Source organism: Camelina sativa, chromosome 11, assembly GCF_030686135.1.
Source record: "Camelina sativa cultivar CO46 ecotype springtype chromosome 11, ASM3068613v1".
NCBI classification, from domain to species: Eukaryota; Viridiplantae; Streptophyta; class Magnoliopsida; order Brassicales; family Brassicaceae; genus Camelina; species Camelina sativa.
In genome coordinates, this window is record NC_141890.1 from 13,043,648 (window position 1) to 13,069,519 (window position 25,872).

The following is a 25,872-nucleotide window of genomic DNA, read 5'->3' on the forward strand; positions in this document are numbered from 1 at the left end:
GTTTTGTTTGTTTAAAAAATGTGATCTGAGTTCCATAGCTGAAGTGGCTTTACAATATTAAATAGGCTTAGGAAGGAATGTCGGAGAAAGAATGGGATCGAACACGCAACCATTGAAGGTTCTCGATCAAATTAAATCCATGAAGATCTTAAGTTCCAATTTTCTGAGGAGGAGATCACCATTGATGATATCAAGACATTTATTCAACTGGATGAATTCGAGCTTCAAAGAGGAAGAAATAGGACTTCTAGTGGAGAAACATGACCAAGAGAATCGGCTATGGAGTGAAACGGATTGTGTTTGGAATGATCGGTCATCGGCCTATAACGTTTGGACAGGCAGTGTGAACCAAAGGCAGATGAAACCTGACCCAACAGACTATTTTATGTCTAAAAAGACACTTTAAATTGGACATACGAAACCTTCCAACGAATGTCAAAATTCTAACGCTTCAACATTTTACATTTTTAACAACTGTGTTTGCATTTCAGAAAAGACAAGATCTCTACTACTCTATAGATATACTTTTACTCTATAAACGACTCAAAACAATGGTGGTCTTAGAAGCATATAAATACATATATAGTATATATCAACGCATGGTGTGTTCTTGAACGTCAGTGCATGCGATTGTAATTTTTCCGCGATCTTTAGTTACGTAGTAACATTATTGTGCTGACTAAAGTTACACAGAATTTTTCTCAAGGAAAGAAAAGCCATGAACCGAGAAACGTGCCATGAACCAAAAATCCTATATTTTGCTTGTTATAACGTGACTTATAGTCTATAAATATTAACAACTGACTAGAACAAAGATTTAAATATAAAAAACTTACTATTTTTAAGGACTAAGTGGATTAGCGTAGAACAAATGTCACATACGACTCGTTCAAATGCATGGCAATGATGGCATTGAGCAAACAAAACAAACAAACATAACAAAACCCAAAACACACTTTTTATTTTTAGTAACCAAAACTTCCTAACACTCTTTCTCTCACACCAAACACACAATTTTCCACACACTATACCAAATAAAACTGAACTCTAAAATATCAATATAACGTAAATAACCTTAGGAAAAAAAAAAGAATTTCTCTGTCTCTAGCTTTCTTGTTTTTTCTAAATTTGGTATTTCGGTATATGAGAAATCTCACGGCGGAGATAATCAGTCTCCGGCCACCGTAATGTCGACAGTAATACCTTCACCTCTGCCACCGCAACCTCCGCCACAACATTACGTTACACTTCCTCTAACGGTGATCCTCACCGTAATCCTCCTCGTCTTCTTCTTCATCGGTTTCTTCACTCTCTATTTCTGTAAGTGTTTCCTCGACACAATGGTACAAGCTTGGCGTCTCCACCACGGTGGAGACACCGGATCCGCCGATAATCCCCTCCAGCCATCGGAAGCTCCACCCGTAAATCCCGGCCTCGACCTTCGGATCATAAACTCGTTTCCCACGTTTCCTTACTCATCCGTTAAAGATCTCCGGGAAGAAAAATACGGCCTCGAATGCGCCATTTGTCTTCTTGAATTCGACGGAGATCACGTGCTACGTCTCTTGACAACATGCTACCACGTTTTCCACCAAGAATGCATCGATCTCTGGTTCGAATCTCACAGAACTTGCCCTGTTTGTCGCCGAGATCTTGATCCTCCTCCTCCACCGGAGAACCCAAAGCCTACCGTGGATGAGATGATCATCGATGTGATTCAAGAAACAAGCGACGACCAAGAAGACGTTCTTCGTCGTCATCATCAGACAACAACACTGATTGATACTTGGCCGTCATTAGGACAGAGCAGTAGCATTAAAAAGGAACAAAATTTGCCGGAGAAGTTCTCTAGATCGCATTCGACGGGACACTCGATAGTGAGAAACAGACCGGAGGAAGAAGATAAGTATACATTGAGATTACCGGAACATGTTAAGATTAAGGTCACGAGAGGACATAGCCAGACAGAGAGTTGTGTAACGTTCGCCGAACTTGTTAGAAACAGAGGATATGATCATCGCCGGTTTGGTGAAGTCTCCGGTCAAACACAATCTGAAAATTGAAGGAAAAGGAATATATATACTTTTTTTTTTAATTAGTTAAGTTTTTTTGTCTTCTTGTTATAAATATCTTAGGTTAGAGTATTTAACTTGAGAAGATGCTAATTAGTATTATTAGTGATTTTGTTTAATAATAAGAACGGACATTTTATTTTGTGTTGTTAAACCAACTTGTGAGTGATTTAACAAGGAAAGCTGCTAAATCTTTCTAATATACGACAAACGACCTCAAAATACTTAAAATTTATCAACAATATTTTTTGGAGAAAAAATAATGAGAAAGAATATCTAGTTCCTATTTATTTCTCTCTTATACGATACTATGATAGCTTAAGTTTTAAATCTTGCATTTTACTTTTAGTAATTTCATATTTTAATTGATTCTAGTGCTAAAATCTTACCTTCCAGTTTCACTTTCACCTTACCTTTTGATATTGTGAGTAGAACACTTAAAAGAAGATTACAAAGATTTCTCTAAATTATTCAAAAATATAAAAAAACAACAATTAGTTTTCTTTTTCAACAAACAACAACTAGTTTATAGCATAGATTTGACCAATCACAGTAATGGTGACGGCGAGAATAAGGGGAATAATCATATCTTTATTCACAAAGGATAAGACTATACATAAAACACTTAACCTACCCAAGAGAAAAAGAATATCGAAAAAACATCCTACCAATGTTTCTCTTTTGCTAATTGAAAGAAAAAAAACGCCCTTGCACCCATGCTCAAAAAATCCAAAGTGTCATAACATCCGTCCTATTCGGTTTTTGCTTCTTGTCCTATGAATGGCACAATTATGGGCGGAGTGTTGCTCGAGCTTGGCATCAGGCTTGGTTTGGAAATAAAACTCATCATACCCACAACCATGGCTACAAAAATGCCGTGAGTACTCCTCACAAGCTACTCCTCACAAGCTCATTCCAGCTAGTCATATTCCCCCTGGGATGAGCGTTGGCTTGATGGAGAGAAAGGCAAGCACGAGAGGTTAATTTACAAAAACTTCGGAATGACACTTTCACAGGTTTGTAGAAAGCACCATTAACGTCGTCACATCTCCTAGAGAGGTTGTAGGCTTTCACTTCTGAGAAGTTTAACCCTAGATGAATGAGAGCTAGACGAAAGATATGCAAAACAATGGGGCTCAGGTAGAAAACCATACAAAATTGATGATAAGGAAAATGGAGTCAACACGAAAATTGGGAAAATATATGAATTGACAAACTTGATCGCGTAATAGAACTGAACATTACTTGCACTGTCCTTTTATAATTGGTACTTGTATTGTTAGCATCTTAACAAGGAAATGGAGACATTCTAAAAGAATGAGTGAGTTATGGTTTAGAATGCGAGTTACGTTTCCTTTCTTGCTTTATTTTTCTAATCGTGATTGCCATATTGGTTTTGTTCTCTGTCAAGTGAGCTTAAAAACTTTTGATGGATTGATTTTATGTTCGACTTCTATGGTGTCGATGAGATAAAATACGAATTCAAATGACATTTGTAGAATTTCTCATTGGATATATGAACCATAAACACTAAAAGTAAAAAAAAAAAAAAAAATCAGTCAAATATAAAATATTGAAATTATATCTTAAAATTATTTTTGTATCAAATAGTAATCTTCATTTTGTATTTTAAATGATGATAGATATCACAAATAAATGGTAAGAAAATATGTCTTTCTTATATATTTTTAATATGTAGTGATATAATTAAATATAATGAAAATAAATAATGGTGTATTTGATTTTTAATGAATTTTAATATGTAATGATACAATTAATTCTAACAAAAATAGATAATACAAACTTGGCATTGAAGACTGTTAAAGTTGAACCTTGACATATCATTATATATGAAAAATAATAATATTCAAGGTTTAATATGTAATGATACAACTAATTCTAATAAAAATATGCTTCTCTCTTAATATTTTTTTTAATAAAAAAAGACATGTCAAAAGAATAGAACATCATTTGTCACATTCTCAAAGCATTATACAATTTCCACCAAAATTACAGAAATATATTTTCTGTTTAATCGCGAAATTCTGTTTTGGTTTGAATATATACCAAATATATTTTTATTGGAATTTAGTATAAATATTTTGTTTACTTTCAATAGTTTAGCATAAATTTTGGAATTTCACATACAAATTAGCGGTTATTGCAATATAAAGGCAGGTCTTGGATTTGTTGGTGTATGTGATGTAGCAATATTTAAATTTTGGTACTTACTTTGACAAAAACAAAAACAATAGGGGTTTGTTATGCAATATAATAAACTTGGAAGTTGAATACTGTTCTTGTAAAACCCTCTCAGATGCTGGAAAGCACGAAAAACAAATTTCAGATTTTTCCGATGCCCATCTTCACATCCTTCGCCGAGATCTGAATCTAAAATTATCAAACTTTCTCCAATCTCAATGTCACGAATTCATCTGCAAAACTTGCTTCTTCTTCTACCATTCTTCTATGTTTGTTCGGATTAATCCGATAGAATGGTTCGTGGGTTGGTGAATTTCACCGGACTATCAACGAGGCTATTAAACATTTGCGTTGATTCGCTCTGCAAGTTTCGGAAACTGGAGAAAGCCGAGTCTTTAATCATTGACGGAATCAGATTAGGTGTGCCCCCTGATGTCGTCACTTACAACACATTGATCAGTGGGTATTGTCGATTCGTTGGTATAGAAGAAGCTTACGACGTGACTCGTCGGATGAGAGACGCTGGGATTAGACCAGACGTCGCTACGTATAACTCTTTAATCGCTGGAGCAGCTAGACAGCTGATGTTAGATCGTGTCCTCTACCTGTTCGACGAAATGCTTGAGTGGGGTATATATCCTGATTTGTGGAGTTACAATACTTTGATGTGTTGTTATTTTAAGCTAGGGAAACAAGAAGAAGCGTTTCGGGTTCTTTATAAGGATCTTCAGCTCGCTGGGCTAAGTCCTGGTCCTGATACATACAATGTTCTCCTTGATGCTCTATGCAAGTGTGGGTATATAGACAATGCTCTTGAGCTTTTTAAAGAGATGCAGAGTAAGTTTAAACCTGAGCTCATGACTTATAACATTCTTATCAACGGGCTTTGTAAAGCCAGGAGGGTCGGTACTGCGAAATGGATGCTAACAGAGCTCAGGAGATCGGGTTACACTCCGAATGCTGTTACATACACCACGATACTAAAGTTATATTTCAAGACTAGGAGGTTTCGAAGAGGGCTTCAGTTGTTCTTAGAGATGAAGAGAGAAGGTTATACTTATGACGGGTACGCGTATTTCGCTGTTGTTAGCGCTTTGATTAAGACAGGAAGAACGAAAGAGGCGTATGAGTATATGCAAGAGCTAGTTAGGAAAGGTAGGAGACATGACATTGTTTCGTACAACACATTGTTGAATCTGTATTTTAAAGACGGGAATTTGGATGCGGTTGATGATTTGTTAGGAGAGATAGAGAGGAAAGGAATGAAAGCGGATGAGTATACGCACACGATCATAGTCAATGGTTTGTTGAGGACGGGACAGACGAGAAGAGCTGAGCAGCATTTTGTAAGTATGGGAGAGATGGGGATTGGATTGAATCTTGTGACTTGTAATTGTTTGGTTGATGGATTGTGTAAAGCGGGTCACGTGGATCGAGCGATGAGATATTTTGAGTCGATGGAAGTGAAAGATGAGTATAGTTACACTTCTGTTGTGCATAATCTCTGTAAAGACATGAGGTTTGTTTGTGCTTCAAAGCTGCTATTGTCGTGTTACAATAAAGGTATTAAGATTCCGACATCAGCGAGACGAGCGGTTTTGTCGGGTTTACGGATGTCCGGGTGTTATGGTGAAGCGAGGAAAGCCAAGGCCGAAATGAAGCTGACTCCGGTTGGGAATTCTTGACCATCATCTTCTTACACCACAAGTGTTGAAGTGAAAAGTGTAATGTTTACTTGTGTATGAAATAGAATAACAGTCTTGATTGAAACAGACGGGACCTATTAATTAAACCGGACGGTTCGTGATTAAAGCAAAATTAAAATCCCACTAACCGGACCTATTAGTTGAACCGGACGGTTCGTGATTCGAGCCAAATTAAAATCTTCTTCTTCACAGAGTAGTTTGATCAACGAGGAAGGGACTGACGAAAGTTTTGATCTTTAATCTCTCTGAGTTTATTTTTTTTGTGATGGATTCTCTTCCAAAGCAGACTCTGAATCCAAACAAGCATCTCAAAGAAGAGTAAAGCTTCTCTCTTTTTCTCTACTCGATTTTTGAAAATTTGTGATTCCTCCTCTGTTTATTGGGTTTTTGTTGGAATTGACTTTGGTGCAGATTTGTAAGCAATCTTGATGGATCTTCAATTCTGGAAATCGCAGCACTATTGACCATTGTCCCTGTAAGTGTATTTCCTTTTGGACCAGTTTCTTCGATTTTGCTCAGTTTCTGATGATTGATTGACGTTTCTGGTTTCAGCTCTTGGTTCTTTTGCGTTACTCCATTGGTCTTCACTGCAAAATTGGTTCGTTATCTCAATCTATTTCAACTTCTTAGTAAACAAATCTGTTCATAGAATTTCGGAAGTTGTCTGCTTTTTTTGCAAGAGGAATCATCATTGAGGTCTAAAGATGTTAGTGCATAGTGCTTTTTTGAAGTTGAGTTATGTTACATGTTTGTTATATAGATGATAATGGTGGTAAAGCCGTCTCATCGAAGAAAAACGACGATGAGATTGTTGTTTCCAGAAATTGGAAAGCTTATACTTATGCCATATCCTTGGACTTCATCTTCATTATCTTCCCCATGCTCCTGTTTTTCACTGTATGTTCCTTTCAAACTCTTTTCTGTGAGCAGATTTTTGACCTGCCAATCGCCACATTTGATGCTTTCTTTATATTCATCAAACTGATTACAGGTTCTATCAGAATGGGTCTATCATGGAACAGTCTTGCTGTCTATGTTGTTTCTGATTCTTTGTGTGACTGGCAAAAGGTAGAACTTGTAAGTCATGGCAATTTCCGTTATTTTCCAAACCAAACATGTGTTAGTTACGGGTTTTGACTTAAGCTAACTGAAGCTTTTAAAACTAGATCTTCTTCAGGGTTGCAGAGAGGACAACATGCTCTCTCGTTTAGAGCAAGCGTATCTTCTTATAGAGTTGCTCTGGTATACAACACTACTTTAGTATTACTTTAAGCCAACTCTGCTTTTATCGTTCCATATAATCTGAAGGGTTTTTCATTGCAGATGCTTATTACATGCTTGTGTATCTTGGGGGTTGACTTTACTATCTTTCCAAGGAGGTACGCCAAGACAGAGACTTACGGTACTAGCTTGGTATGCTTGAAATGTCAAACCTCATAGTCCTTTAGGCTCTAAACTAATATGAGATTTGTTCATCCTATTGTGATTAGTAACTTTGTATCTGTCTTGATATTACCATTTGAAATGCAAACAGATGGATCTTGGGGTCGGCTCTTTTGTTTTAGCAAATGCTATTGTTTCTCGGCAAGCTAGAGACGTGTCATCAGGGTGAGTAATTCTCCTTGGCACTCCGTTTTCCTTTTTTGAAATGCTTTGTTATTACTTCAGCATTATGCAAACTTGGTCCAATTTTTTTACTTGCATTGCTTCAGAAACTGGATAACTGGAATTAAAGCAACCACTCCACTGTTATTACTCGGGTTTATTCGACTCTGGACTACTTCAGGTGTGGATTATCAGGTACATAAACGTTCCATGATTCTTCTTTATTATGTCTTGATGCTTATCACTTTACAAAGTCTAACCATTGTTGGTTCTAAACTATATGAAGGTCCACGTAACAGAATATGGAGTACACTGGAATTTCTTTTTCACACTTGCAGCCATATCAATTCTCACATCATTTGTTAACATACCAGCTAAGTACTGTGGAATCGTAGGTTTCGCTGTTCTTGCAGGTACAAATCCAGTTTTACTTCCTTTTCTCTCTTAATTACAAGATAGTGAAACCTAACTAGCTTCTTCAACTTCCATTGGTTCTCAGGATACGAAACTTGGTTGGTTAGTGGACTGAACACATATTTGCTTTCTGACGAAAGAGGAAGTGACATTATCAGCAAAAACAAGGAAGGAGTATTTAGCATTCTTGGTAAGGTTTGATTTGATTTGGTTTACTTACTACTACGCTCTTTTGATTCTTCCGCATCTAAATCTCTTTTGATTCAGGTTACTGGGGTATGTACCTTCTTGGCGTTCACTTAGGCTATCGTCTCTTTTACGCAAAACAATCAAATGTTCGAAGCACCACAAGCTCAGTCGCTAGAGTCTTTCTCGTTTCTCTTCTCTTATGGTAAAAGCAAGCTGCTATAGAACATTCAATTTCATTATGATAAGAAACTCATGGGCATATATGTATTTAGATATGTATGTTTGTCTCAGGATTGTGACTATACTTCTTGACAACTACGTTGAGAGGATTTCTCGTCGAACGGTAATGATACTCACTTAAAATTCAAAAGCATTAAACAGGACAATATTGATTGAAACTATTTCTGTCTTCTGCAGTGCAACATGCCTTACGTTACTTGGGTGCTCGCGCAAGATCTTCAGGTCTCTTTATAGTTCAGAATTGATCATAGTGGTGAAGACTTTGTCTTTGTGACTTGAGATTTGATTCGTCTCTGCTTTTATGTCCAGGCGCTGGGGATATTTATGCTGTCTAGTTATATACCTATGAACAAACTTTCATCACTTGAAGAAGCAATTGACCAAAATCTATTAGCTACCTTTCTGCTTGTAAGTCCCTTCTTATCAGTTAGTTTTCTTCACAATCTTTATCTATCTTGGATCCTCTTTGAACTGAATTTCACATTTCCCGTTGTTTACAGGCAAACCTTGGTACAGGAATGGTGAACCTCACTATAGATACCATCTTTACTTCTCCATTCTCTTCTCTTCTTATACTAACCGCTTATGCCTTTGCTTTATCTGCTATAATCGGAACCGTTCATTTCTCTGGTTTCCGGTTAAAGTTCTGGTAAATTAATAGCGCACAACATCTTGTAAACTTGACACTAGTTGTAGATTCAGATCTGATTGTGTGGCTTATGAGCAGAGAAGTTGAAAGACAGTCTTGTGAAGTCTGAATTTTTCTTCTGTGCATGAAACTTTTGCCGTGATGAGTTTTTTTTTGTCATTACAGAGTGACTTTTATTATTGATGATAAGACTGACTTGTTCACCAACGACGACCAGAAATCTTTTTATCACCTGTTGACATATCATCAAATCAAACCAAACATCATAAGGATATCACAAGAAGTGTTTGACATGATCAACTTACCAATAACTCCTCAAGTTTAGTTTTTGATTCAAGATAAGCAGATTTGCTGATCCCTAAAAAATGAGCAGAAGGTATAGACTTTGCGTTTGAGAGCTTCTTTGTTGCTCCATTCGTTTCTGTAACTGGACCAATGTTGTCACTAAAACACTCGGGCTTACTTGAACTTTCTTGGGGAATTGTTTCTTGTTGCATATCAATTCAAGGTATGTATCAAACTATCAATGAGGATAGTAACCGAAGTTATAAACTACACCATTGCGGTCGATGCTCAGCTTTGCAAACAGCCCAAACCAAAGAAGCTTTTGGTCAAACTCGGGCAGGTTGGACTTTTTATTTATGTTAATGTAATGTTTAAAACTTTAAATCAACACTATTACAGATCTTTCAAATAGAAACATATGACATCAAAATCAAAGCTAACCATATTAACGTACCACATTCAATATCTTAGTCAACAAGCCAATTATATCATCAAAAGAAAAAAAAAAAAAAGAAGCTAAAGAACAAAGTTAAAGTCACATTAAAAGAACAAAAAAGTATGGGGATACCCAAAGAAACAAAGCAAAACTTCTCATATACCACAAGCATCTCTATTCTATATTATAAGATATGAAATTTAGTACCTTCCACATCTATAAACCTCATCTCATAACACATATATAAACAAAATTCGTACCTTCTTTATGCTACGATTTGGATGATCACATTATAAGAATGATCATTGTTTGATTTGTCCCTCAAGGATCTAATTTCCTCTTCTTCTTCTTTTTTTTTTTTAATCATCTTTCATGGAGTCCGATTCAAATCCTAATGCTTGGACTCAATATATAAATCCAAGAGATTGTACTCAAGGCTTGTGTTCCACATTTTGCCCTCAATGGTGTAGTTACATCAAATTCTCTCCACCACCAGTATCCTATGAACAACTCCTAAACGACGGCGTTTCATCAAACCCCAATCTCTCCCCTCTCGTTATTGCCATTATTGGCATATTTATAACTGCCTTTCTCATGGCAACTTACTACACTCTTGTCTCAAAGTACTGCGCCAACGACACCAACAATGAAGCTGCCTCAGAAACCGGAAGATCAGATCTCATTCTCGATGTTAACTCGTCCGAAAATGAAGACCAAGACGACCATTTCGCTCAAGAGTCGTCAAACACCGGTTTAGACGATGCTGTCATTAAAAAGATAGGATTCTTCAAGTTAAAGAAGCATCAAAACGGGTTCAAGATCAACGGTACTGATTGTTCAATATGTCTTGGAGAGTTTAACGAAGACGAGAACTTAAGGTTGTTACCTAAATGCAACCACACTTTCCACGTAGTTTGTATTGATCGGTGGCTCAAGTCTCACTCAAATTGTCCGCTTTGTCGGGCTAAGATCATCGTCCCTACCACTCAACAACTCGATCATCGTGTTGTGGTGATGAATCTTGATCAGTTTACAAGCAATGAAGGCAATGTAGTCGTTGTTGATCATCGGGAAGTGGTTAGTGTTGCGATTAGCTCTCATCATCCACGTCGGTTCTCGGCCGCGGATATTGTTATGCGGATAAGCAGAGACGGAGAAGTAGAAGATGAAAATAATGATCTTGAAAGTGGAGATAGAGTGAAGCATGTTGACTTAAAAAGATCATTCTCAAGTGGTGGATTGGTTCTTGGGACTCAAGGAAGGACTAGATCATATCTCTAAACCTACTTCCCCTTACTCTGATTAGTTTCCTTTACATTATCTTTTTTTTTTGGGGGTGGGGGTGGGCATATGAAAGTATGAAACATATATTATTGTATTTACACTTTGAGAAATTTTTACATACATACGTATAAATATAATGGATACAAACATCATCTTATAGTTTAAAGGTTTTAAGTTTCTGTGTCTTTATATACTTTTTGGTTTTTTAGAGAGTTTAAATCATATATCACATACAATTGGATTAAACTTGATATGGTTTTCTTTTGATGTGTTAGCTAAAGTATTTTGTTCTCCGAATTTAATTGGGAAAAATGTCATTTAAACCATGAACTTTCAAATTTTGGTCATTTAAACCATGAACTTTGTTGTAGGCCATTTAAAACATCAATTTTTGCTGATTAGCTTTTTTAAACATGAAATTTCGTTAACCAAGCCAAAAAATACATGACATTAAATCCGATAATTGACCTACTAACAGACGTTACTATGCCGTTAATCACTCCGTTACTGATAAAACGACGTCGTTTTAATGGAAGTTTTAATTCGAAAAATGTCATGTATTTTGTGTTTTTTTTTTGTATTTGTCTTGAGTCTTTTTCATTTATTAGGATACTACACTAGAGTTTGAAGAATTGATCATTTTGTTTTAGGACACTACATTAGAGTTTGAAAGATTGATCACATTTTTCATATATTATGGTTCAAATGACATAAATTTGAAAGTTCATGGTTTAAATGACATACATTTACAAGTTCATGACTTAAATGGCCTATATTTAAAGTTTATGGTTTAAGTGACATTTTTTCAAATTAAAACTTCCATTAAAATGACGTCGTATTGTCAGTAACGGAGTGATTAACGACATAGTAACGTCTGTTAGTAGATCAATTATCGGATTTAACCTCATGTTTTTTTTGGCTTGGTCAACGAAACTTCATGATTAAAAAAGCTAATCAACAAAAGTTGATGTTTTCAATAGATTACAACAAAGTTCATAGTTTAAATGGTCAAAATTTGAAATTTGATGGTTTAAATGGTCAAAATTTGAAATTTGATGGTTTAAATGACATTTTTCCCGAATTTAATTGGTTGTAGCGAGACTACACCATTAAACATTATAAACTTTAAACTAATCATTTTTTTTTTGTTTTGAAGTAACATTTTTATTTGGGTTCGTTCCATATAAGTATACTATTAATTGATGACTTGAGAGTGGACATATATTCCAAATACCCAAATGGTTCCCTTCTCAAGAAAAGTTAAAAGAGAAAGCAAATAAGACCTTCCCTACCAAATTGCTTTCCAACAAAATGTCCCATGAGAAATAATATCCAATTTACAACGAATACAATTTAAATTTATTATCACAACACCAATTATATTGAAAGTCTCTCCATTTATTCTACTAAGGAAGGGACCATATGTTATTTAATTTGGTAGAGCCAAAATCTTTATTCCAAACTTTTTAAGTCCAAACACTTGAAATGATCGTTCAGCCTAATATTTTCTTGAAAATGCAAAAAAATAAACAAAGGTAGGAAATCTCATTATTTATTAAATTATTCCAGATACATGTATGCACCTAACCAAACCAAATTTACACCATGCATAAAATGAAAAACCAAAAACTAATTTTGTTTTTTATTCCACTAAAACCCCTATATTTCCCTTTCTACCCTTTTTGCATCACAATATACAATATTCACATATTTTTCCCATATTAGTAGGACAAAACCTAACTTAATGCCTTTTTTTAAATGCTAACACAAGCAAAAGACCATTTCTTTGGTATATGAGAACAGATAAGAGACAACAAGCCTCTGTATTAGCTACCTTTGTGTGTAATCTTATAGAAACTGGCTTAATGGCAAAAGCTTCGTTTTTTTATCTGTTCTTATCCCATCGGTGATCGATGAGGTATTCCCTTTCTACGCTTGGCGATTCTGCAGTTGCTAGATGTAGTAAGTGGAGGTGTTGATGGGCTGAAACTCTGGAGATTTGTAATGTTCTTCCCAATCCCAATGCTGCTACTTGAATCCTCTGTTTCCATCAGAAGGTTCTCCCTACCCTTTTGGAATCCTCTAGTTGTCCCAGCAATCTTTATTTCATTTCCCAAAAACATAGAGAAAGTAACTTTTATCAGAAAATGATTCCAAGAAAGATATGCTTCGATCTTTTTCTAGAAGACGATTAAACAAGAAAAGTTAGGTGAAACTGTAAAAACATATACTCCCTCCGTTTCATAATATAGGATGTTTAAAGAAGTTTTTTTGTTTCATAATATAAGATGTTTTCAAGTTTCTATATAACTTTTAGATTAGTTTAATACTTTATATTATGCAAGTCTTGTTTGTGATTGGTTAAACTTTTTTAAAGTGTTCATTTCTTAATCTGCGTGCTTTAATCAAAACCTCCTATATTTTGAAACGGAGAGAGTATCAGATTTCAGGATGACCAATTTCAAAAGTTTTGTTATTTTCTTCCTGCGGTTAAATGGGAATTGAATTTACCAAGAAATGCAAAGCAAATATTAGGTGAAACTGTATGAAACGTGTAAAGAGGGGGAAATAAGTATCAACCATATAAATCAAAGTTTCTTTCTATGTGAATCAATAAAAAATGAAAAGTTGGTAAGTATTGGAAATGTACCTTGCAGCCAAGAGAGCAGAAGCGGAAGCTATCATCGACGAGGCTACGATAGCAAACCTTGCAGGTATTGGTTACACCTTTCCCTGGCCTAGGCTGAGGCCTCTCATTCAAGAAGACGACTTTAGCACTATTAATCACATATGTTTGGATCCCAGCTATATCAAGATACTTTTGTATCTCATTCACCCTTATAACATCATGATAAGAAGATCTCCTTATCTGCCAAAACCAATCAAGAGGATCTCAAAACCTCGCAAGAGACACAAGTATCATACAACAATTCAAGATCAAGACCTTTTACCTGAATGGTGCGATGATCTTTGTGATGAGCAAGACAAAGAGAGCAAAGAGGGCCATTGGTGCAGTCTAAGCAATACATATTGCATTCACTCTTATGAGAGTCTCCATGAAACTTGCAGTGAACAAAGAATTGCTCTTTAAGCAAAGGTTTAAGCCATGGCGGCCACCTGTTGTCTTCCTCCTCCGGTCCACCAGCTCCCTACACCAACCAATACAAAAAGATTATTGATAAACTATAATATAAACCATCATTACCTCAAAAGAATATTTAGACATAGCTCTCAAAACCACCATTAAAAACTTCATAAACTCATATTCTTTGGAATTGATCTTGTGATAGAAGTTTGAAATTTGATTCTGTTCCATTTTTAAAAAAGTTGTATGAAAAAGGAATCGCATTAAAAACCCCAGAAATGTTCCAGATTCGTGCTTCACTATTTCACTGGATTTGAGAGGGTTTAAAAGTATAAAAATTTGGTTAATAGAAAAAAGCATATTGTACCAAATTGTGACACCAAATAAAGTAAAATTAAATAACGGAATCGAGCTTGAGAGAGAATAAAAATGAGCCATTGTTCTGATTCTTCAAAAATAAAATAAAAATCAAATCTTTTTTTTTTTTTTTTGTGTGTGTTAGGTACACGAAACGAAACAGAGCAGTTCAATGAAGAACCATTTTGAATTCAAACAGACGAAGATTACTACTTTTCGCCATTTTCAAGACTTTTGAGTTTCAAATTCAATCAAAAAACCCAAACCCAGAAGAAAGAATGGATAAATGAGAAACCATTACACATTTGAAGAACAGAGAAGAAGTAAAAAATAAAAAAAAAAACAGAGAATTTTTTAAAAAGGAAGGGTATTGTTATAAAAGTAGTACCATGATTCTCCTGTTCTTAGGCTTGAATTCACGGATGGTGTTCTCTTGATCCTCGATCGCCATTTCGTAATTGCACGAAGAAGAAGAAAAAGAAAAAAAAGAGTCTTCTTTCGAGTCAGCTTCCAACTTTTTTCTAGAAAGAGAGAGAGAGAGAGAGAGAGAGAGAGAGAGAGAGAGAGAGATTTCTTGCAGAGAAGGTTTAAAAGAGAGAGAGTGAGTCTCTCTTATCTTAGCAAAGTCGACCAACCCAAACCTCTTTCCTCTTCTCTTCAATTATATTCTCAAAATTTATATTTTATAATTCTTTTTTTCTAACTTTTTATTTTGTTATAAACTCTTTTTAATTTTTATAACTGAAATTTTATTTCTATTATTATTTGGACCTAGCTATCTTAAATTAGTAGATAGCTAATATTATTGTTTCCATTACATATAGCCTTAGAACACAACATTATTGTTGTTGGTTTACATATACACATTGCATTTATATGTATAAAAGTAATATTTTTGCCTATGTTATTAAATTGGAATTTTTTTTTATCTTTAGCATATGTATATTATTATTTTTGGTTAGGAAAGTGTAAGTTTTTCGTGTTTGATATTATATTAAGCCAAGTGGAGAACACTATTGCTTTGCTCCATTATTGTAGTTTTGACATCTCATCCTCTATCCCTTTAGAATCCCCCCATTATATATGTTCTTGTTCTTCTTTGTTTCTTCCATCAAGCATCAGGTGGTCTCTCTATTATTTTGTATATATTTTTTTACCTATTTTGCTTATTCAAATTTTAAGAATTACTAGAAAATTGCTATAGATATGTGTATGTATTATACACTAAGTTATCTCATGTATTTAAGGTTAGATAATTTATCCCATCTCCATACAAAAACTAACCCAAAAATTTTCTGAACATAAATGATATACACGTGACGTTTTCAAATAACTTGACTGCTGAAAAATAAAAGAAAATATAATGGCAAAACTGTCGAACTAAATTTTGGTTTATACGGTAAGAATTTTTTGTTATATATATATATATATGAAACTATGTGAATGTGTGTGTATATGCATATATATATATATGAAAATATGTGAATGTGTGTGTATATGCACGCGCATGTAATTCTATTATATGTGTGCATAAGAATGAGTTGGAACAAGTGTGAATCGCACTTTACTTTGTTCTTATTATTGGTGTATGTTTGTATATAATAAGAAGATGGATGATCTCAATAATAATTAGATTCCATTTTGTTATTAGCTTTTAAAGCGAGCAATAAGCGGAGACAAGCTCATGAATTGGACATAATAACCTAATCCATGTGTACTTGTTTCATAACTTTTTTCTTATTAATTATTATACTTAAATAAAGAGGAAATTAATGCAGAAACTTAGGTCAAAAGATGGGTGATTAATATATAACAATAAGACACCCTTTTTTGTTTAGTATTATTAGTGCTTGCGTTTGGTTGTTGTTCTAATTTAATTAGGTAAATTAACATAGCAAAGTCAGTACTAACTATTCCAATATGCATCACTTGAAAGTGAAATTGCATTTTGAACTATGTCCTTTTGATTAGACAATCATCTATATACAGAGAATTTAATCCATTGTTTATACCAAACTTTTGTATTGAATCGTTGTCATGTCTCGTCTGAAATGAATGTACAATTAGTTTTGCTACACGAATATGAAATTCATAATTTGCCGAACACTTCTAGATTATCTCATATTTTTGTTTTGTTCTAAATCCGATTAGGTAAAACGTGGAATTCATTTGATTAAAATTCATCTATATAAGAAGAGTCTACTCACTGCGTTGTTAATTAGAGACTTCCGTGTTTCATGCAGATATAGAATTTGTTGATAAATCATTTGGTTGTTACTCTATGTATGAACCCTATAATGTAATTTGTTGAAATGCCTATAATAAAATAAAGGAATGACGACAAGGAAATAAATTTTTTAAAAGGATACATATAATATGAATTCTATAGAGACGTCATATGAAAATAACAGCTTTTTTTATTCATTTGTCATGCATGATGGTATTAGATGGGTAGATGAAGGAAGATGCCAATTTTTTTTCTTTTTATTTTTAATAGAAAAAAAACTGAAACTATTTGATGATAAGTTAGTATCTTTGTGAAAATTTGTGCAGTCATTTAAATAGAAACACCACCAGAAGTCTTTTTATGAATTTTTATTGTCCATTGACTTTGAAAAAAGACAGCCACTTGACTTTGATTTTCCCAATCCTTGAATTTGTGTTTCGTTTTTTACATTTTTTTTGGTTACAAAATATTAACATATTTTCGTTTATCACATTTTGATCTCTATATCTTACATACTTTAGTTCAGATTACATACACTTGTGTTCAATATTCATGTTAACTTTTTGTTTAACTCATGAGAGGAAAAATCGTTTTATAAGTAAACTTATATAATAAACACGAGTTATTTTCCTTGAAGTTAAAACTAAATTACTAAAAATAAAAATTAAATTAAATTGAAAGGGTTTGTTTAGTCAAAATTGAAGTTCTTTGGACACGGCACGCCATATCTGACCCGGTGGAGTGGACCATCTTCTTCTTATCATCCTTTTCCTTTGTTTCTTCTTCTTTCATTAATTCATTTTTTATATATTCTAGCAATTATATACTAATTTATCAACCATAAAAACTAAACAAGAGTAGACTCAGTCGAAGATCATATTCAAAGAATCATAGATTAGTTTCTTCGAGGACATTCGATAACACACTTGAATATTTCTGTCCAATTTTAAAAAGAAAAAAAATAGAGATATAGACATGTCACATGTGCATTATCCTAGCCTACTCCACTAATCTTCAAATTTTTAACTCTTAATGTATATGATGTCATCGACTCATACTGCACTAATCTTAATACTTTTACTGACAACTGTACTTAATTAACATGATAAGTAAATCGGTTTAAGTTGTACTAGAGGTCAACATGAGCGGAATCAAACCGGTCGGTTATCATTTCAGTTGAATCATCGATTCTTCACATTTGCATTTATTTTTTTTCGTCGAAGTCAAGTGATCGAACTTTTACCAATTCAACCAAAGATAGTCCTCTAATGGTATACGAGAGGATCCAACTTGATGTTTTTTAACTTCAGGTACGAACCAATAAAAAAAACCCATTAACAAAATCTAAAACTTTACTAGATTCTGAATCCTTGCTTCTTATCATTAAAAACCAAGTCAACACCAGAGTAGCATAACTACTACTATGCAGTATGCACAAAACCGAAAACGAATTAAGCCTGATTTAAGTCTCTAATCAAAAGTCATTACCCCATCTTTAGAACACCTAGAAGCTAATAAGCGATCAAGAAAAGTCAACAAGATACCTCTCTCCCTCTCATGATGTTTTTAATTTCTTGGGTGGAGAACCAGTTGTTGTAGAAACCGCTTGATCCAACAAATCTCTAGCCCGAGGTGAAGGTTTCTTCATGGGGTCTACATTAACAAATTCTTCTTCCTTGGAAACTGCAACGTCACTTATTAATAATGGCTGCTTCCAAGGCTTTTTTTGGTTCTCTGCGGTTTCTTCCATTCGCTTGAGCTGCATTCGAAAAGTTCCTTCTGCAGAATCTCAAAACACACACACATACACATACACCAAGTAAGTAGTAGACTCCCCAAGTTAACATTGATACGAAGAAAACATATCTTCCTGTAATAAAAGAATAGTACCTTGCTGTTTTTGGGATGAGTCCTGATCTTCAACCATCAGCAGAGGGAAAAAATCATCACCAGTGGTAGCTCTTTCAATGGCTAAACAAGTATTGGGTTCTTTGTCACTCCATGGAACGTAAGGATCATCAGTCTCAAGCGGGTCCATAAGCTCTGGCATAGAAGAATCCTCGTCACTAGAAGACTCTGCTGATAGAAACACATCTTCGTTTAGCTCGTTAGAGAGGGATACAAAATCTTCTTCTGCCTTGCCATGTTGGTTAGACACTCCCGCTGAGTCGCAGGGTTTGCTGGATTTATCGACATTCTCATAACTGATCTCTGATAAACACTCCCCGTTAGAAGAATCAAGCACAGACTTTGGCGAAGAATTCGGTAAACTAGCTTCAAGCAATGGAAGCAATGGCTGCATCTGTTCAGCGATGCTAGAAAACCATGGAGTTCCTTCTCGTGCATAAAAAAGAATGTATGAATCCTGTGACAGCACACTATCTTCATCGATTCTGGTAACCTGCCGAAGTTTGTCAAAAAGGAAAAGTTCATTTATGGAAACTATCCATTAAACCACCCAAATCAACTGGGATTTACTTAAAATATCACCTTCACGTCATCAAATTGATGCCATATCTTGGGAGCAGACCTCACATAGGACAAGTAATGTCCATAGGTTACTGAATACCCGAGATGCTCCACAAGAGCATAAAGATGGTATTTTGTAGGAACCTGAAGAAGAAGAAATAAAGGAAGTGTGTTTCAAAGTGTGCAGACATATACAAAAAACTTTGAGTAAATGAAAGGGGAGATAAAAGATATTTTACTGCAAGTTCCACGTACATCGTTTTCCTCGTTATCCCTCATATATGGCTGTAAGTCTAACTCCAATGGGATCTTGACATGCTTGAAGATCTTCTCCATATAAAATCCATTATTCTTGAATCTCTTCAGATGAAATGTGACAACTAGAGGAAGCTTATCAAGCAAGAGTTGCTTCTCCTTTGAGACTTTTTCATTACAGTTCTCACATGTCAATTGCTCGTCAAGTTTTTCCACACGGGTAAAGGATTGTAGTGCACTCTCCAGGGTATCCATATCTTCAATTTCCAAACTCAACCCAACAGACTTTTCAAATGTATCAGAGATGGAGTTGCAGTTGCAGCAACGGAGCTGAGACCAGAGATTCGCACATGTTTACCGAAAATAAACCGAAACTAATACTGAAAATAGCTTTTGACACTTGACCAAATGTATAGTTTGAGTGAACTTCTTACCCCACTAATGAGACGACCGCCAAAGACCTGGTCAACAAAGTTAGCATCTTGAGAAGAGACATAGCTGCGATAACTTGTTCGATCCAAACAACATCTCTCCAACTTATCCAAAAATGCTTGCAGAAACTCATGAGCATCTTCTTGTTGATAACGCTGGAAGTCAGGCGAAAAATCTGTGGCAGCTAAGGATACAAATCAATGCATCTCAGAAACAAAATCAGAGAATCCCAAAAGAAAACTATGCCATCCAAAGAAACAATTGATAAAGTGAATGACGGAAATGAAACAATTTCAATAAAAAGGATACAATTAAGATGGTGAAGAAAATAATCCGGAGCCATTGGAATTCTCTCAGGCCTCAGTGCACAATCAATGTGAGCTCGAAGAACACTTATAACACAGAAGAACTCATTACCACCTACAAAAATTCAAAAAGATCATTATTCATTACAAAGGCAACATAAACAAATAAAAAAGCTACTACGTCTTACAGTTACAGGGATCTTGATATTTGTATGAACGAAGGCCCTCGATAAGTGGCACAGTGTGAGTGAAACACTGCAAAACCGAATTAAGGAAACAAGTGTTGCCTAAGTTCCAAAGCCCAGCACCCTAAACAAAATGTCAAATTCGTAATCAGAGATCAAAATTGAAAACAAATGCAGCAATTGAAAAAAAATAAAAAAAAATAAGAACATACAACACCAGTAACGGGCTCATCGATCTTCAAAGGTCTTTGCATGAACCCAGACAACAAGGGCTCGTTACATTCCTTCTTAGAGTTGTCATCATCATCACTTCCAAAGCCAGGAGAGACATTAGGCGTCCAAGGTTGGCTATTCTCCCTGGGATCATCAGACGAGGACCCGTCCCAGATAACATCGTCCAAATCGTCAAGAGTTTGCGAGTTACTCCCAATCCGAACCTGAGACTCTAGCATGCGTTGAGTCCCGTTGCCGAACTCACCGTAATCGAAATTGATCGGAGAAGGAACGAATTGGGTTTCGTCGGAAGAAGACGAAGAGGTGTACTCATCGAAGGTCGGAGGCGAATCACGGTCTCGATCGGGAGACGTAAGAGCTAATGACTGAACATTAACAACATCAGCATCAATCGACGGGATTTCGATCGAGTTGGGGATTAACGGAGTACGAGAGAGAATCGAAGAAGAAACGTCGGAATTAGCCACCAACATCGTCTTCAAGGGTTCGATTTCTACCAAAAATTAGGGTTTCGTGAAATTGGGAGATGAAAAGTCGAAATTCCGGTGCAACACTATCAAACTTTGATTAGAGAAAGATCGGAGGAAGAAGGAAGGAGACTAGGAGATGATTTGAATTGGGAGGGAAAATCGAATCGCCATGATTTTTAGGGTTTTATAAATCTCTCTCTCTCTCTGCAAAAAAAAAAAAAGAAAAAAAAAAAAGAAAAAAAAAAGACAAATCGTGAGGCGTAAAACTGTAAAGTGTGTTTATGTGATAGATACAGATATGCTTCCAGATACGGTAAATTTGTTTTTTCCCTTAGTGTCGGTGGTCAACATTGTGATTTATAATGTTAATTATTTTTAAAAAATAATCTAAATTATAAATAATTCTCCTAAATATTCGGTTTTTTTCTATATAATCCAATGTTTTTGATTCAACTTTTGTTAATTCAAAATATTTTTGTGAATAACTATTTGGTATGATATCTACTTCTTATAAGGGAAAACAATGTTTATGAATGAATAAGAACAATAGAATCAAACGGGAAAGTAATCTTACTAATTTGAAAAAAAAAAAAAAAAAAAAAGTAATAAGAGATATTTTTCTCTTTTTATACCCCAAAAAAGTAATAAGAAATATTTTTCACATTCACTTAATAAATGTGCAAAATCATGACCATTGTATTCTACTAATATTTTCAAAACACACTGTATCATGACAATTCAATTTGATTTTAAATTCACTGTTTCTGCAAACAAACAAAGGATTAAAGTCTATAACATATTCCAGTGTATATAATATAAGATCCATATTGTAGATTGATAACAAGTAACAACAAGAGCCACGTCTCAATATTCCCAAAAAAAAAAAGAAGCTCTATAAAAAAACAGAGAAACGTGAACCTCATTGGAAGTTTCTGACAAAGCTTTTTTTCTCTTACTTTTTCTTTCTCTGTATTATCAAAAACATGTGAGAGCTTGTGTTCTTTCTCACAGCATTCTGTCTTGAATATCACTGAAGATACCAGAAGCTAAAGTTCCAAGCTTCTTCTTTGTTTCGCCTGCTATGTTCACCAGCGACGAGATATCTTGTTGCGCCTGATCAAACATTTGAAATCGAACATTCATCAGCAGGTTAACATATGAGGAAGAACAAGGGTTTTGGAAGTATGTATGGATCTCGTACCTGGAAAGAAAGCCGATTAATGAGATCGCTAGCAGTTATATCAATATTGGAATCATCTTGGTCGTGACCGTAAAAATCAGCGCTTGAGATAGATGCTGAGCCCTGTAAATTACGACAATCGCATTAGAATCAATAAGATGAGAATGATGTTCCTATGAAATTGTGGGGAAATTTTCTTAGTACTTACTGCAAACTTCTGAAGAGTAGCTTTTGATTCCATATCAGCATTTTTGTTCTGATCCCCAAAGTACTGAGCTGAAGAAATGGACTTTGCGTTTGTGAACTTCTTTCTTGCTTCATCCGATTCTTCAACCTAGTGAGAAAAAAAAAATGGCTTAGCATATGACCAGAATATACCAATTTACTATTTTTTCTTTCTTAAAACCACAACTTTACTTGAGATTTTGACGAGTTGGAGCTTGATTTCTTGGGGAAAGAACTGTCCATTCCAAAATCCGAAAAGAAGCCTGAAGACTTTGGTGGAGCAACATGGTTAAGCACTTGAGTACCACCACCACCACCGCTTTGTCCTCCAGATTGGAAGTCGTCATTGTACTCAAACCGAGATGCAAACGATGAACCAGCTGATGATTTGCTTTCCCCGTTATTAGTTATAGACACAGCAGAAATAACCGGTGCAACTTCTTCCGGTTTCTGCTCATAAAGATTGTCCTTTGGCTACATTTTACCAAAAAAAACAAATCCAATCTTTTTATGTAAAAACAAGAGAAAATAAAAAGTCATAACTCCAAAAAAAAACAACCCAAGACAGACCTTAGTAGTAAGCTTCCTTGCACCAAGACCACCAGTTTTTCCTGTCCTTTTAGCACCAATAGGTTTCTTAAACGTACTAGGCACAACAGTATTAGAAGCTTTAGGAGAAGAGGTGGCACTGACAGCTTCATGTTTAGGAGGAGGCAACTCTTCCTTGACAGAATAAGAAGAAACCCCATTAGATGCTCCCGGTAGCTGAGAAGTAGCAGCAGCAACAGGAGATGAAGGTAAGCCAGAACTAGTTTCTTCAGCAATGGCTTTAGCAACTTCTTTAGCAAGAATCTGCCTATACAAATCAGCAGCTCTCGAAGTGTACTTAGCCTCAATTTTGCCACCATCAGTCCATCCATGTTGCTTAAAGAACACCTGAGCACGGTTGTTGCCACCAAACATCATCGTCCTGAGCTGCTCAGGGCTCCATGAATCTAAATTCGTTGATCTACACAAAAAAAAAAACCCGAGAAGATTTATCTACAACATAATCGTAAACTGTGTTCAACCACACTCGAGTCAACGTATTAGAACTATAATGCCTTTTTTAAAAAAAAAAAAAAAAAAAAAGCTAAAATCAAACAACTCTGAGATAGAACAATGCCTGAAGAATCGAATCAGATTAAGATTATATTACCTGACGAAACTGATATGAACACCGAGATTACGATGAGTAGCTGAACAATCGATACAGAGAAAAATCCCATATGTAACGGATGCCCAAGTCGGATTCTTCGCACTACAATCGAAACAGACCTAAATTTTTGCCCAAATTCAAAAACCAAAATTGAAGATCTAGTCAAACAACACCCAGATCTAAGATACAAACACAATCAAATTCATAATAGATTTATTTTTACCTTGTTCTCAGATTTTGATTTGAGTTTTCTGAAAACAATGTTTTTGTCGGTAAGATTGTCAACAGAGGAAGCCATTGTAGATTAAAATTTGGAAGTTTTTTTTTTTTTTACAACGAAGAATAAAAAATGTGAAGAGGTGAAACTATGGATCACCTCTCCCCTCGAATGATGAATTCGAAAGAAATGAAGATTTCTTTTTTAATTCTATTTGAAATATTTTTTTTGTTAGGTTTATTTCCTCTTTCTTCTTCTGTCAATCGAAAAAAAAGAAACCACCCAGTAACATTGATGGAAACATTTGATCTGACTAAAGGGACGATAGTACCCTTCGATAACTCTAAAAATTTACGAGAGTGGCATATTTTAAGAAAACGACACGTAGTTCGTAATTCCGTTTCCGAAGCAACACAACATGGATGGTGTTGGTAAACTGATGAAAGCTTCATCATTTTCACCTTTTCTTCAACCTCAATTCAAAGATTTGTTTCTAACACTTTTTTATTTGAAAAACATAATTTATTTTTATATTTTACATTTATCATATACTAGTAGTTACTAATTTGTAATACACAGTTTTTTTCTTTAATTATCTGAGTAATGTTTTTTCTTTGATTTTCTGAGTTAACATCGTTTAGTAAATTAATAAGTTTTTAAAATACAATGAGAATATGTACAACTTTCGTAAGTCGTAACATCTTTTTGCTTTTTGCTTTTAAATGCCTAAACTGAAATAGCAATACGATATCATGAAGTGAAGATATATAAAATGTAATTGTATCTTTTTTTTTTGTTAAAGAGTGTAATTGTATCTTGCTGATTTTAAGACAAAAATAAAATCAATGCCATCTCCAAAATGCAAAATAAAATAAAAATAAGCATACTATTACTATAGTTTGTTGATTACACAACCTTGTGTCAGTTGTGTGTTTTCCACATGTTGTTCCATCCCATATAAAGTTGAATATATTTGGTTATTTGCGTCTCGATTAGTGGCAACCAGAAACTGATTTCTAATCCTTACTATTATTATATGTTGGAGTGTGAGGGAAGGGACGGGATGAAACTTGTTTTCCGTTACAAAATAAATATGTTTATGTTTATTTTTTCTTGTTAAATTTCCATAAAAATAATCCACATGTATTATAGTGTCTATATTAATATAATTTTTAGTCATTTTAAGAATTTAAAATTTATATAAAATATTTTGTTACATGTTGTAGCATGGATTATATTCAAGAATCATCCATCAACCCTTATAAATTGGTCGACAAGTCCATCTTGAAAAATCTAAACAAACCATAGCATATATAAACTATAAAACAAATCTTCACCAATGAATTTCTTATGCGTCTCGAATATATGCGGGTTTATTGTGCATCATATATATATTCCCTATCAAACCCACTTCAAAGCTATATTTTAAACTACTTGACATTATTAAGTCTTTGTCACTACCAACAATATTTCTTAATAATCTCTTGATATTTTGTGATTTCAACTTTTGAGTAGTCTTTTCTTAACTTATGCATAACAACTTTGAAACTATAAAACCGTTAAAATCTTACATTTTGTTTAATACATGTCTGCAAATGTGAAATCTTAGTTTGCCAAAAAAAAAAAGAAAACAGAAACTCTGCGGCCCAGTTTTATCACATTATAAGTAGTAAAGCCCAGCTTTAACATTGTTTTATGCGATTCCAAAATGTGTCACCACTGTACGACAGAACACAATATAGCTTAGCTTCGTCCGATATGCACAGAGAGACCAACATTTTTGGGCATTTGCTCTCATACTGACAAAAGAAAGCATATATGAAATCTGACCAATTAACACAAAAAAAAACAAGAGACCCACCCGACATAATGTGATATTTTGTGAGGTCGTATAATTTTCATAATAATAGGAAAAAAATCTAATTATCTTTTTAATAAGGAAACTTTTGCC

At 34.6% G+C, this 25,872-nt stretch overlaps 5 protein-coding genes and 2 pseudogenes across 9 annotated transcripts; 4 read left to right on the plus strand and 3 right to left on the minus strand.

Annotated features, from left to right (window-relative positions):
* The first annotated feature begins 976 nt into the window (after positions 1 to 976).
* Positions 977 to 2,226, plus strand: LOC104723287 (RING-H2 finger protein ATL29 pseudogene; annotated as a pseudogene). Its single transcript, XR_015572856.1, has one exon. The product of XR_015572856.1 is annotated as an RING-H2 finger protein ATL29 pseudogene (transcript).
* Positions 2,227 to 4,391: 2,165 nt separating this feature from the next.
* LOC104723288 (uncharacterized protein At4g17910) lies at positions 4,392 to 9,236 on the plus strand. Of its 2 annotated transcripts, none has more exons than XM_010441622.2 (16): positions 4,392 to 6,298; positions 6,392 to 6,455; positions 6,533 to 6,578; positions 6,741 to 6,877; positions 6,972 to 7,048; positions 7,147 to 7,222; positions 7,304 to 7,393; positions 7,515 to 7,588; positions 7,693 to 7,780; positions 7,872 to 7,998; positions 8,085 to 8,189; positions 8,267 to 8,390; positions 8,480 to 8,531; positions 8,606 to 8,650; positions 8,738 to 8,836; positions 8,929 to 9,236. In XM_010441622.2, exons 1-16 carry the CDS (start codon positions 6,246 to 6,248, stop codon positions 9,079 to 9,081), a joined length of 1,410 nt encoding a protein of 469 aa, XP_010439924.1. In that variant the 5' UTR covers positions 4,392 to 6,245; the 3' UTR covers positions 9,082 to 9,236. The 2 variants fall into 2 exon arrangements, with proteins under 2 accessions (XP_010439924.1, XP_087330507.1); XM_087474381.1 differs by having other exon boundaries at positions 6,100 to 6,298; positions 6,972 to 7,057.
* LOC104723289 (putative pentatricopeptide repeat-containing protein At4g17915) lies at positions 4,568 to 6,092 on the plus strand. The gene has a single exon (XM_010441623.3). It carries the CDS (start codon positions 4,568 to 4,570, stop codon positions 5,957 to 5,959), a length of 1,392 nt encoding a protein of 463 aa, XP_010439925.1. The 3' UTR covers positions 5,960 to 6,092.
* A 756-nt stretch (positions 9,237 to 9,992) lies between the features above and the next one.
* LOC104723291 (putative RING-H2 finger protein ATL53 pseudogene) lies at positions 9,993 to 11,256 on the plus strand (annotated as a pseudogene). Its single transcript, XR_015571994.1, has one exon. The product of XR_015571994.1 is annotated as a putative RING-H2 finger protein ATL53 pseudogene (transcript).
* Positions 11,257 to 12,608: 1,352 nt separating this feature from the next.
* On the minus strand, positions 12,609 to 15,368 carry LOC104723292 (protein RGF1 INDUCIBLE TRANSCRIPTION FACTOR 1). Its single transcript, XM_010441625.3, has 4 exons — positions 14,913 to 15,368; positions 14,034 to 14,231; positions 13,733 to 13,951; positions 12,609 to 13,181 (listed from the first exon to the last, which is right to left on the minus strand). Exons 1-4 carry the CDS (start codon positions 14,973 to 14,975, stop codon positions 12,978 to 12,980), a joined length of 684 nt encoding a protein of 227 aa, XP_010439927.1. The 5' UTR covers positions 14,976 to 15,368; the 3' UTR covers positions 12,609 to 12,977.
* Positions 15,369 to 18,109: 2,741 nt separating this feature from the next.
* On the minus strand, positions 18,110 to 21,384 carry LOC104723293 (ubiquitin carboxyl-terminal hydrolase 20-like). Of its 2 annotated transcripts, none has more exons than XM_010441626.3 (8): positions 20,610 to 21,384; positions 20,401 to 20,521; positions 20,217 to 20,327; positions 19,910 to 20,082; positions 19,476 to 19,805; positions 19,242 to 19,364; positions 18,642 to 19,152; positions 18,110 to 18,539 (listed from the first exon to the last, which is right to left on the minus strand). In XM_010441626.3, exons 1-8 carry the CDS (start codon positions 21,102 to 21,104, stop codon positions 18,307 to 18,309), a joined length of 2,097 nt encoding a protein of 698 aa, XP_010439928.2. In that variant the 5' UTR covers positions 21,105 to 21,384; the 3' UTR covers positions 18,110 to 18,306. The 2 variants fall into 2 exon arrangements, with proteins under 2 accessions (XP_010439928.2, XP_010439929.2); XM_010441627.3 differs by having other exon boundaries at positions 18,110 to 18,530; positions 20,610 to 21,371.
* A 445-nt stretch (positions 21,385 to 21,829) lies between these two features.
* LOC104723294 (putative ADP-ribosylation factor GTPase-activating protein AGD8) lies at positions 21,830 to 24,282 on the minus strand. Its single transcript, XM_010441629.3, has 7 exons — positions 23,928 to 24,282; positions 23,705 to 23,823; positions 23,077 to 23,515; positions 22,699 to 22,980; positions 22,490 to 22,615; positions 22,303 to 22,404; positions 21,830 to 22,214 (listed from the first exon to the last, which is right to left on the minus strand). Exons 1-7 carry the CDS (start codon positions 24,000 to 24,002, stop codon positions 22,107 to 22,109), a joined length of 1,251 nt encoding a protein of 416 aa, XP_010439931.2. The 5' UTR covers positions 24,003 to 24,282; the 3' UTR covers positions 21,830 to 22,106.
* Positions 24,283 to 25,872: the final 1,590 nt, after the last annotated feature.

What these genes read in the sequence shown, in the direction of transcription:
- LOC104723289 (XM_010441623.3), top strand. Translation starts at nt 4,568, where the DNA reads ATGGTTCGTGGGTTGGTGAATTTCACCGGACTATCAACGAGGCTATTA.
- LOC104723288 (XM_010441622.2), top strand. Translation starts at nt 6,246, where the DNA reads ATGGATTCTCTTCCAAAGCAGACTCTGAATCCAAACAAGCATCTCAAA. An exon ending in CACTATTGACCATTGTCCCT is followed by an intron (nt 6,456 to 6,532) that starts GTAAGTGTATTT and finishes TTCTGGTTTCAG; the next exon opens with CTCTTGGTTCTTTTGCGTTA. An exon ending in AGGAGTATTTAGCATTCTTG is followed by an intron (nt 8,190 to 8,266) that starts GTAAGGTTTGAT and finishes CTTTTGATTCAG; the next exon opens with GTTACTGGGGTATGTACCTT.
- LOC104723292 (XM_010441625.3), bottom strand. Translation starts at nt 14,975, where the DNA reads ATGGCGATCGAGGATCAAGAGAACACCATCCGTGAATTCAAGCCTAAG. An exon ending in CTAAGAACAGGAGAATCATG is followed by an intron (nt 14,232 to 14,912) that starts GTACTACTTTTA and finishes TGGTTGGTGTAG; the next exon opens with GGAGCTGGTGGACCGGAGGA. An exon ending in TCTGCTCTCTTGGCTGCAAG is followed by an intron (nt 13,182 to 13,732) that starts GTACATTTCCAA and finishes AATGAAATAAAG; the next exon opens with ATTGCTGGGACAACTAGAGG.
- LOC104723293 (XM_010441626.3), bottom strand. Translation starts at nt 21,104, where the DNA reads ATGTTGGTGGCTAATTCCGACGTTTCTTCTTCGATTCTCTCTCGTACT. An exon ending in GCGGTCGTCTCATTAGTGGG is followed by an intron (nt 19,806 to 19,909) that starts GTAAGAAGTTCA and finishes CTCTGGTCTCAG; the next exon opens with CTCCGTTGCTGCAACTGCAA. An exon ending in ATCAATTTGATGACGTGAAG is followed by an intron (nt 19,153 to 19,241) that starts GTGATATTTTAA and finishes AAACTTCGGCAG; the next exon opens with GTTACCAGAATCGATGAAGA.
- LOC104723294 (XM_010441629.3), bottom strand. Translation starts at nt 24,002, where the DNA reads ATGGCTTCCTCTGTTGACAATCTTACCGACAAAAACATTGTTTTCAGA. An exon ending in GTTCATATCAGTTTCGTCAG is followed by an intron (nt 23,516 to 23,704) that starts GTAATATAATCT and finishes TTTTTTGTGTAG; the next exon opens with ATCAACGAATTTAGATTCAT. An exon ending in CCAACTCGTCAAAATCTCAA is followed by an intron (nt 22,616 to 22,698) that starts GTAAAGTTGTGG and finishes TTTTCTCACTAG; the next exon opens with GTTGAAGAATCGGATGAAGC.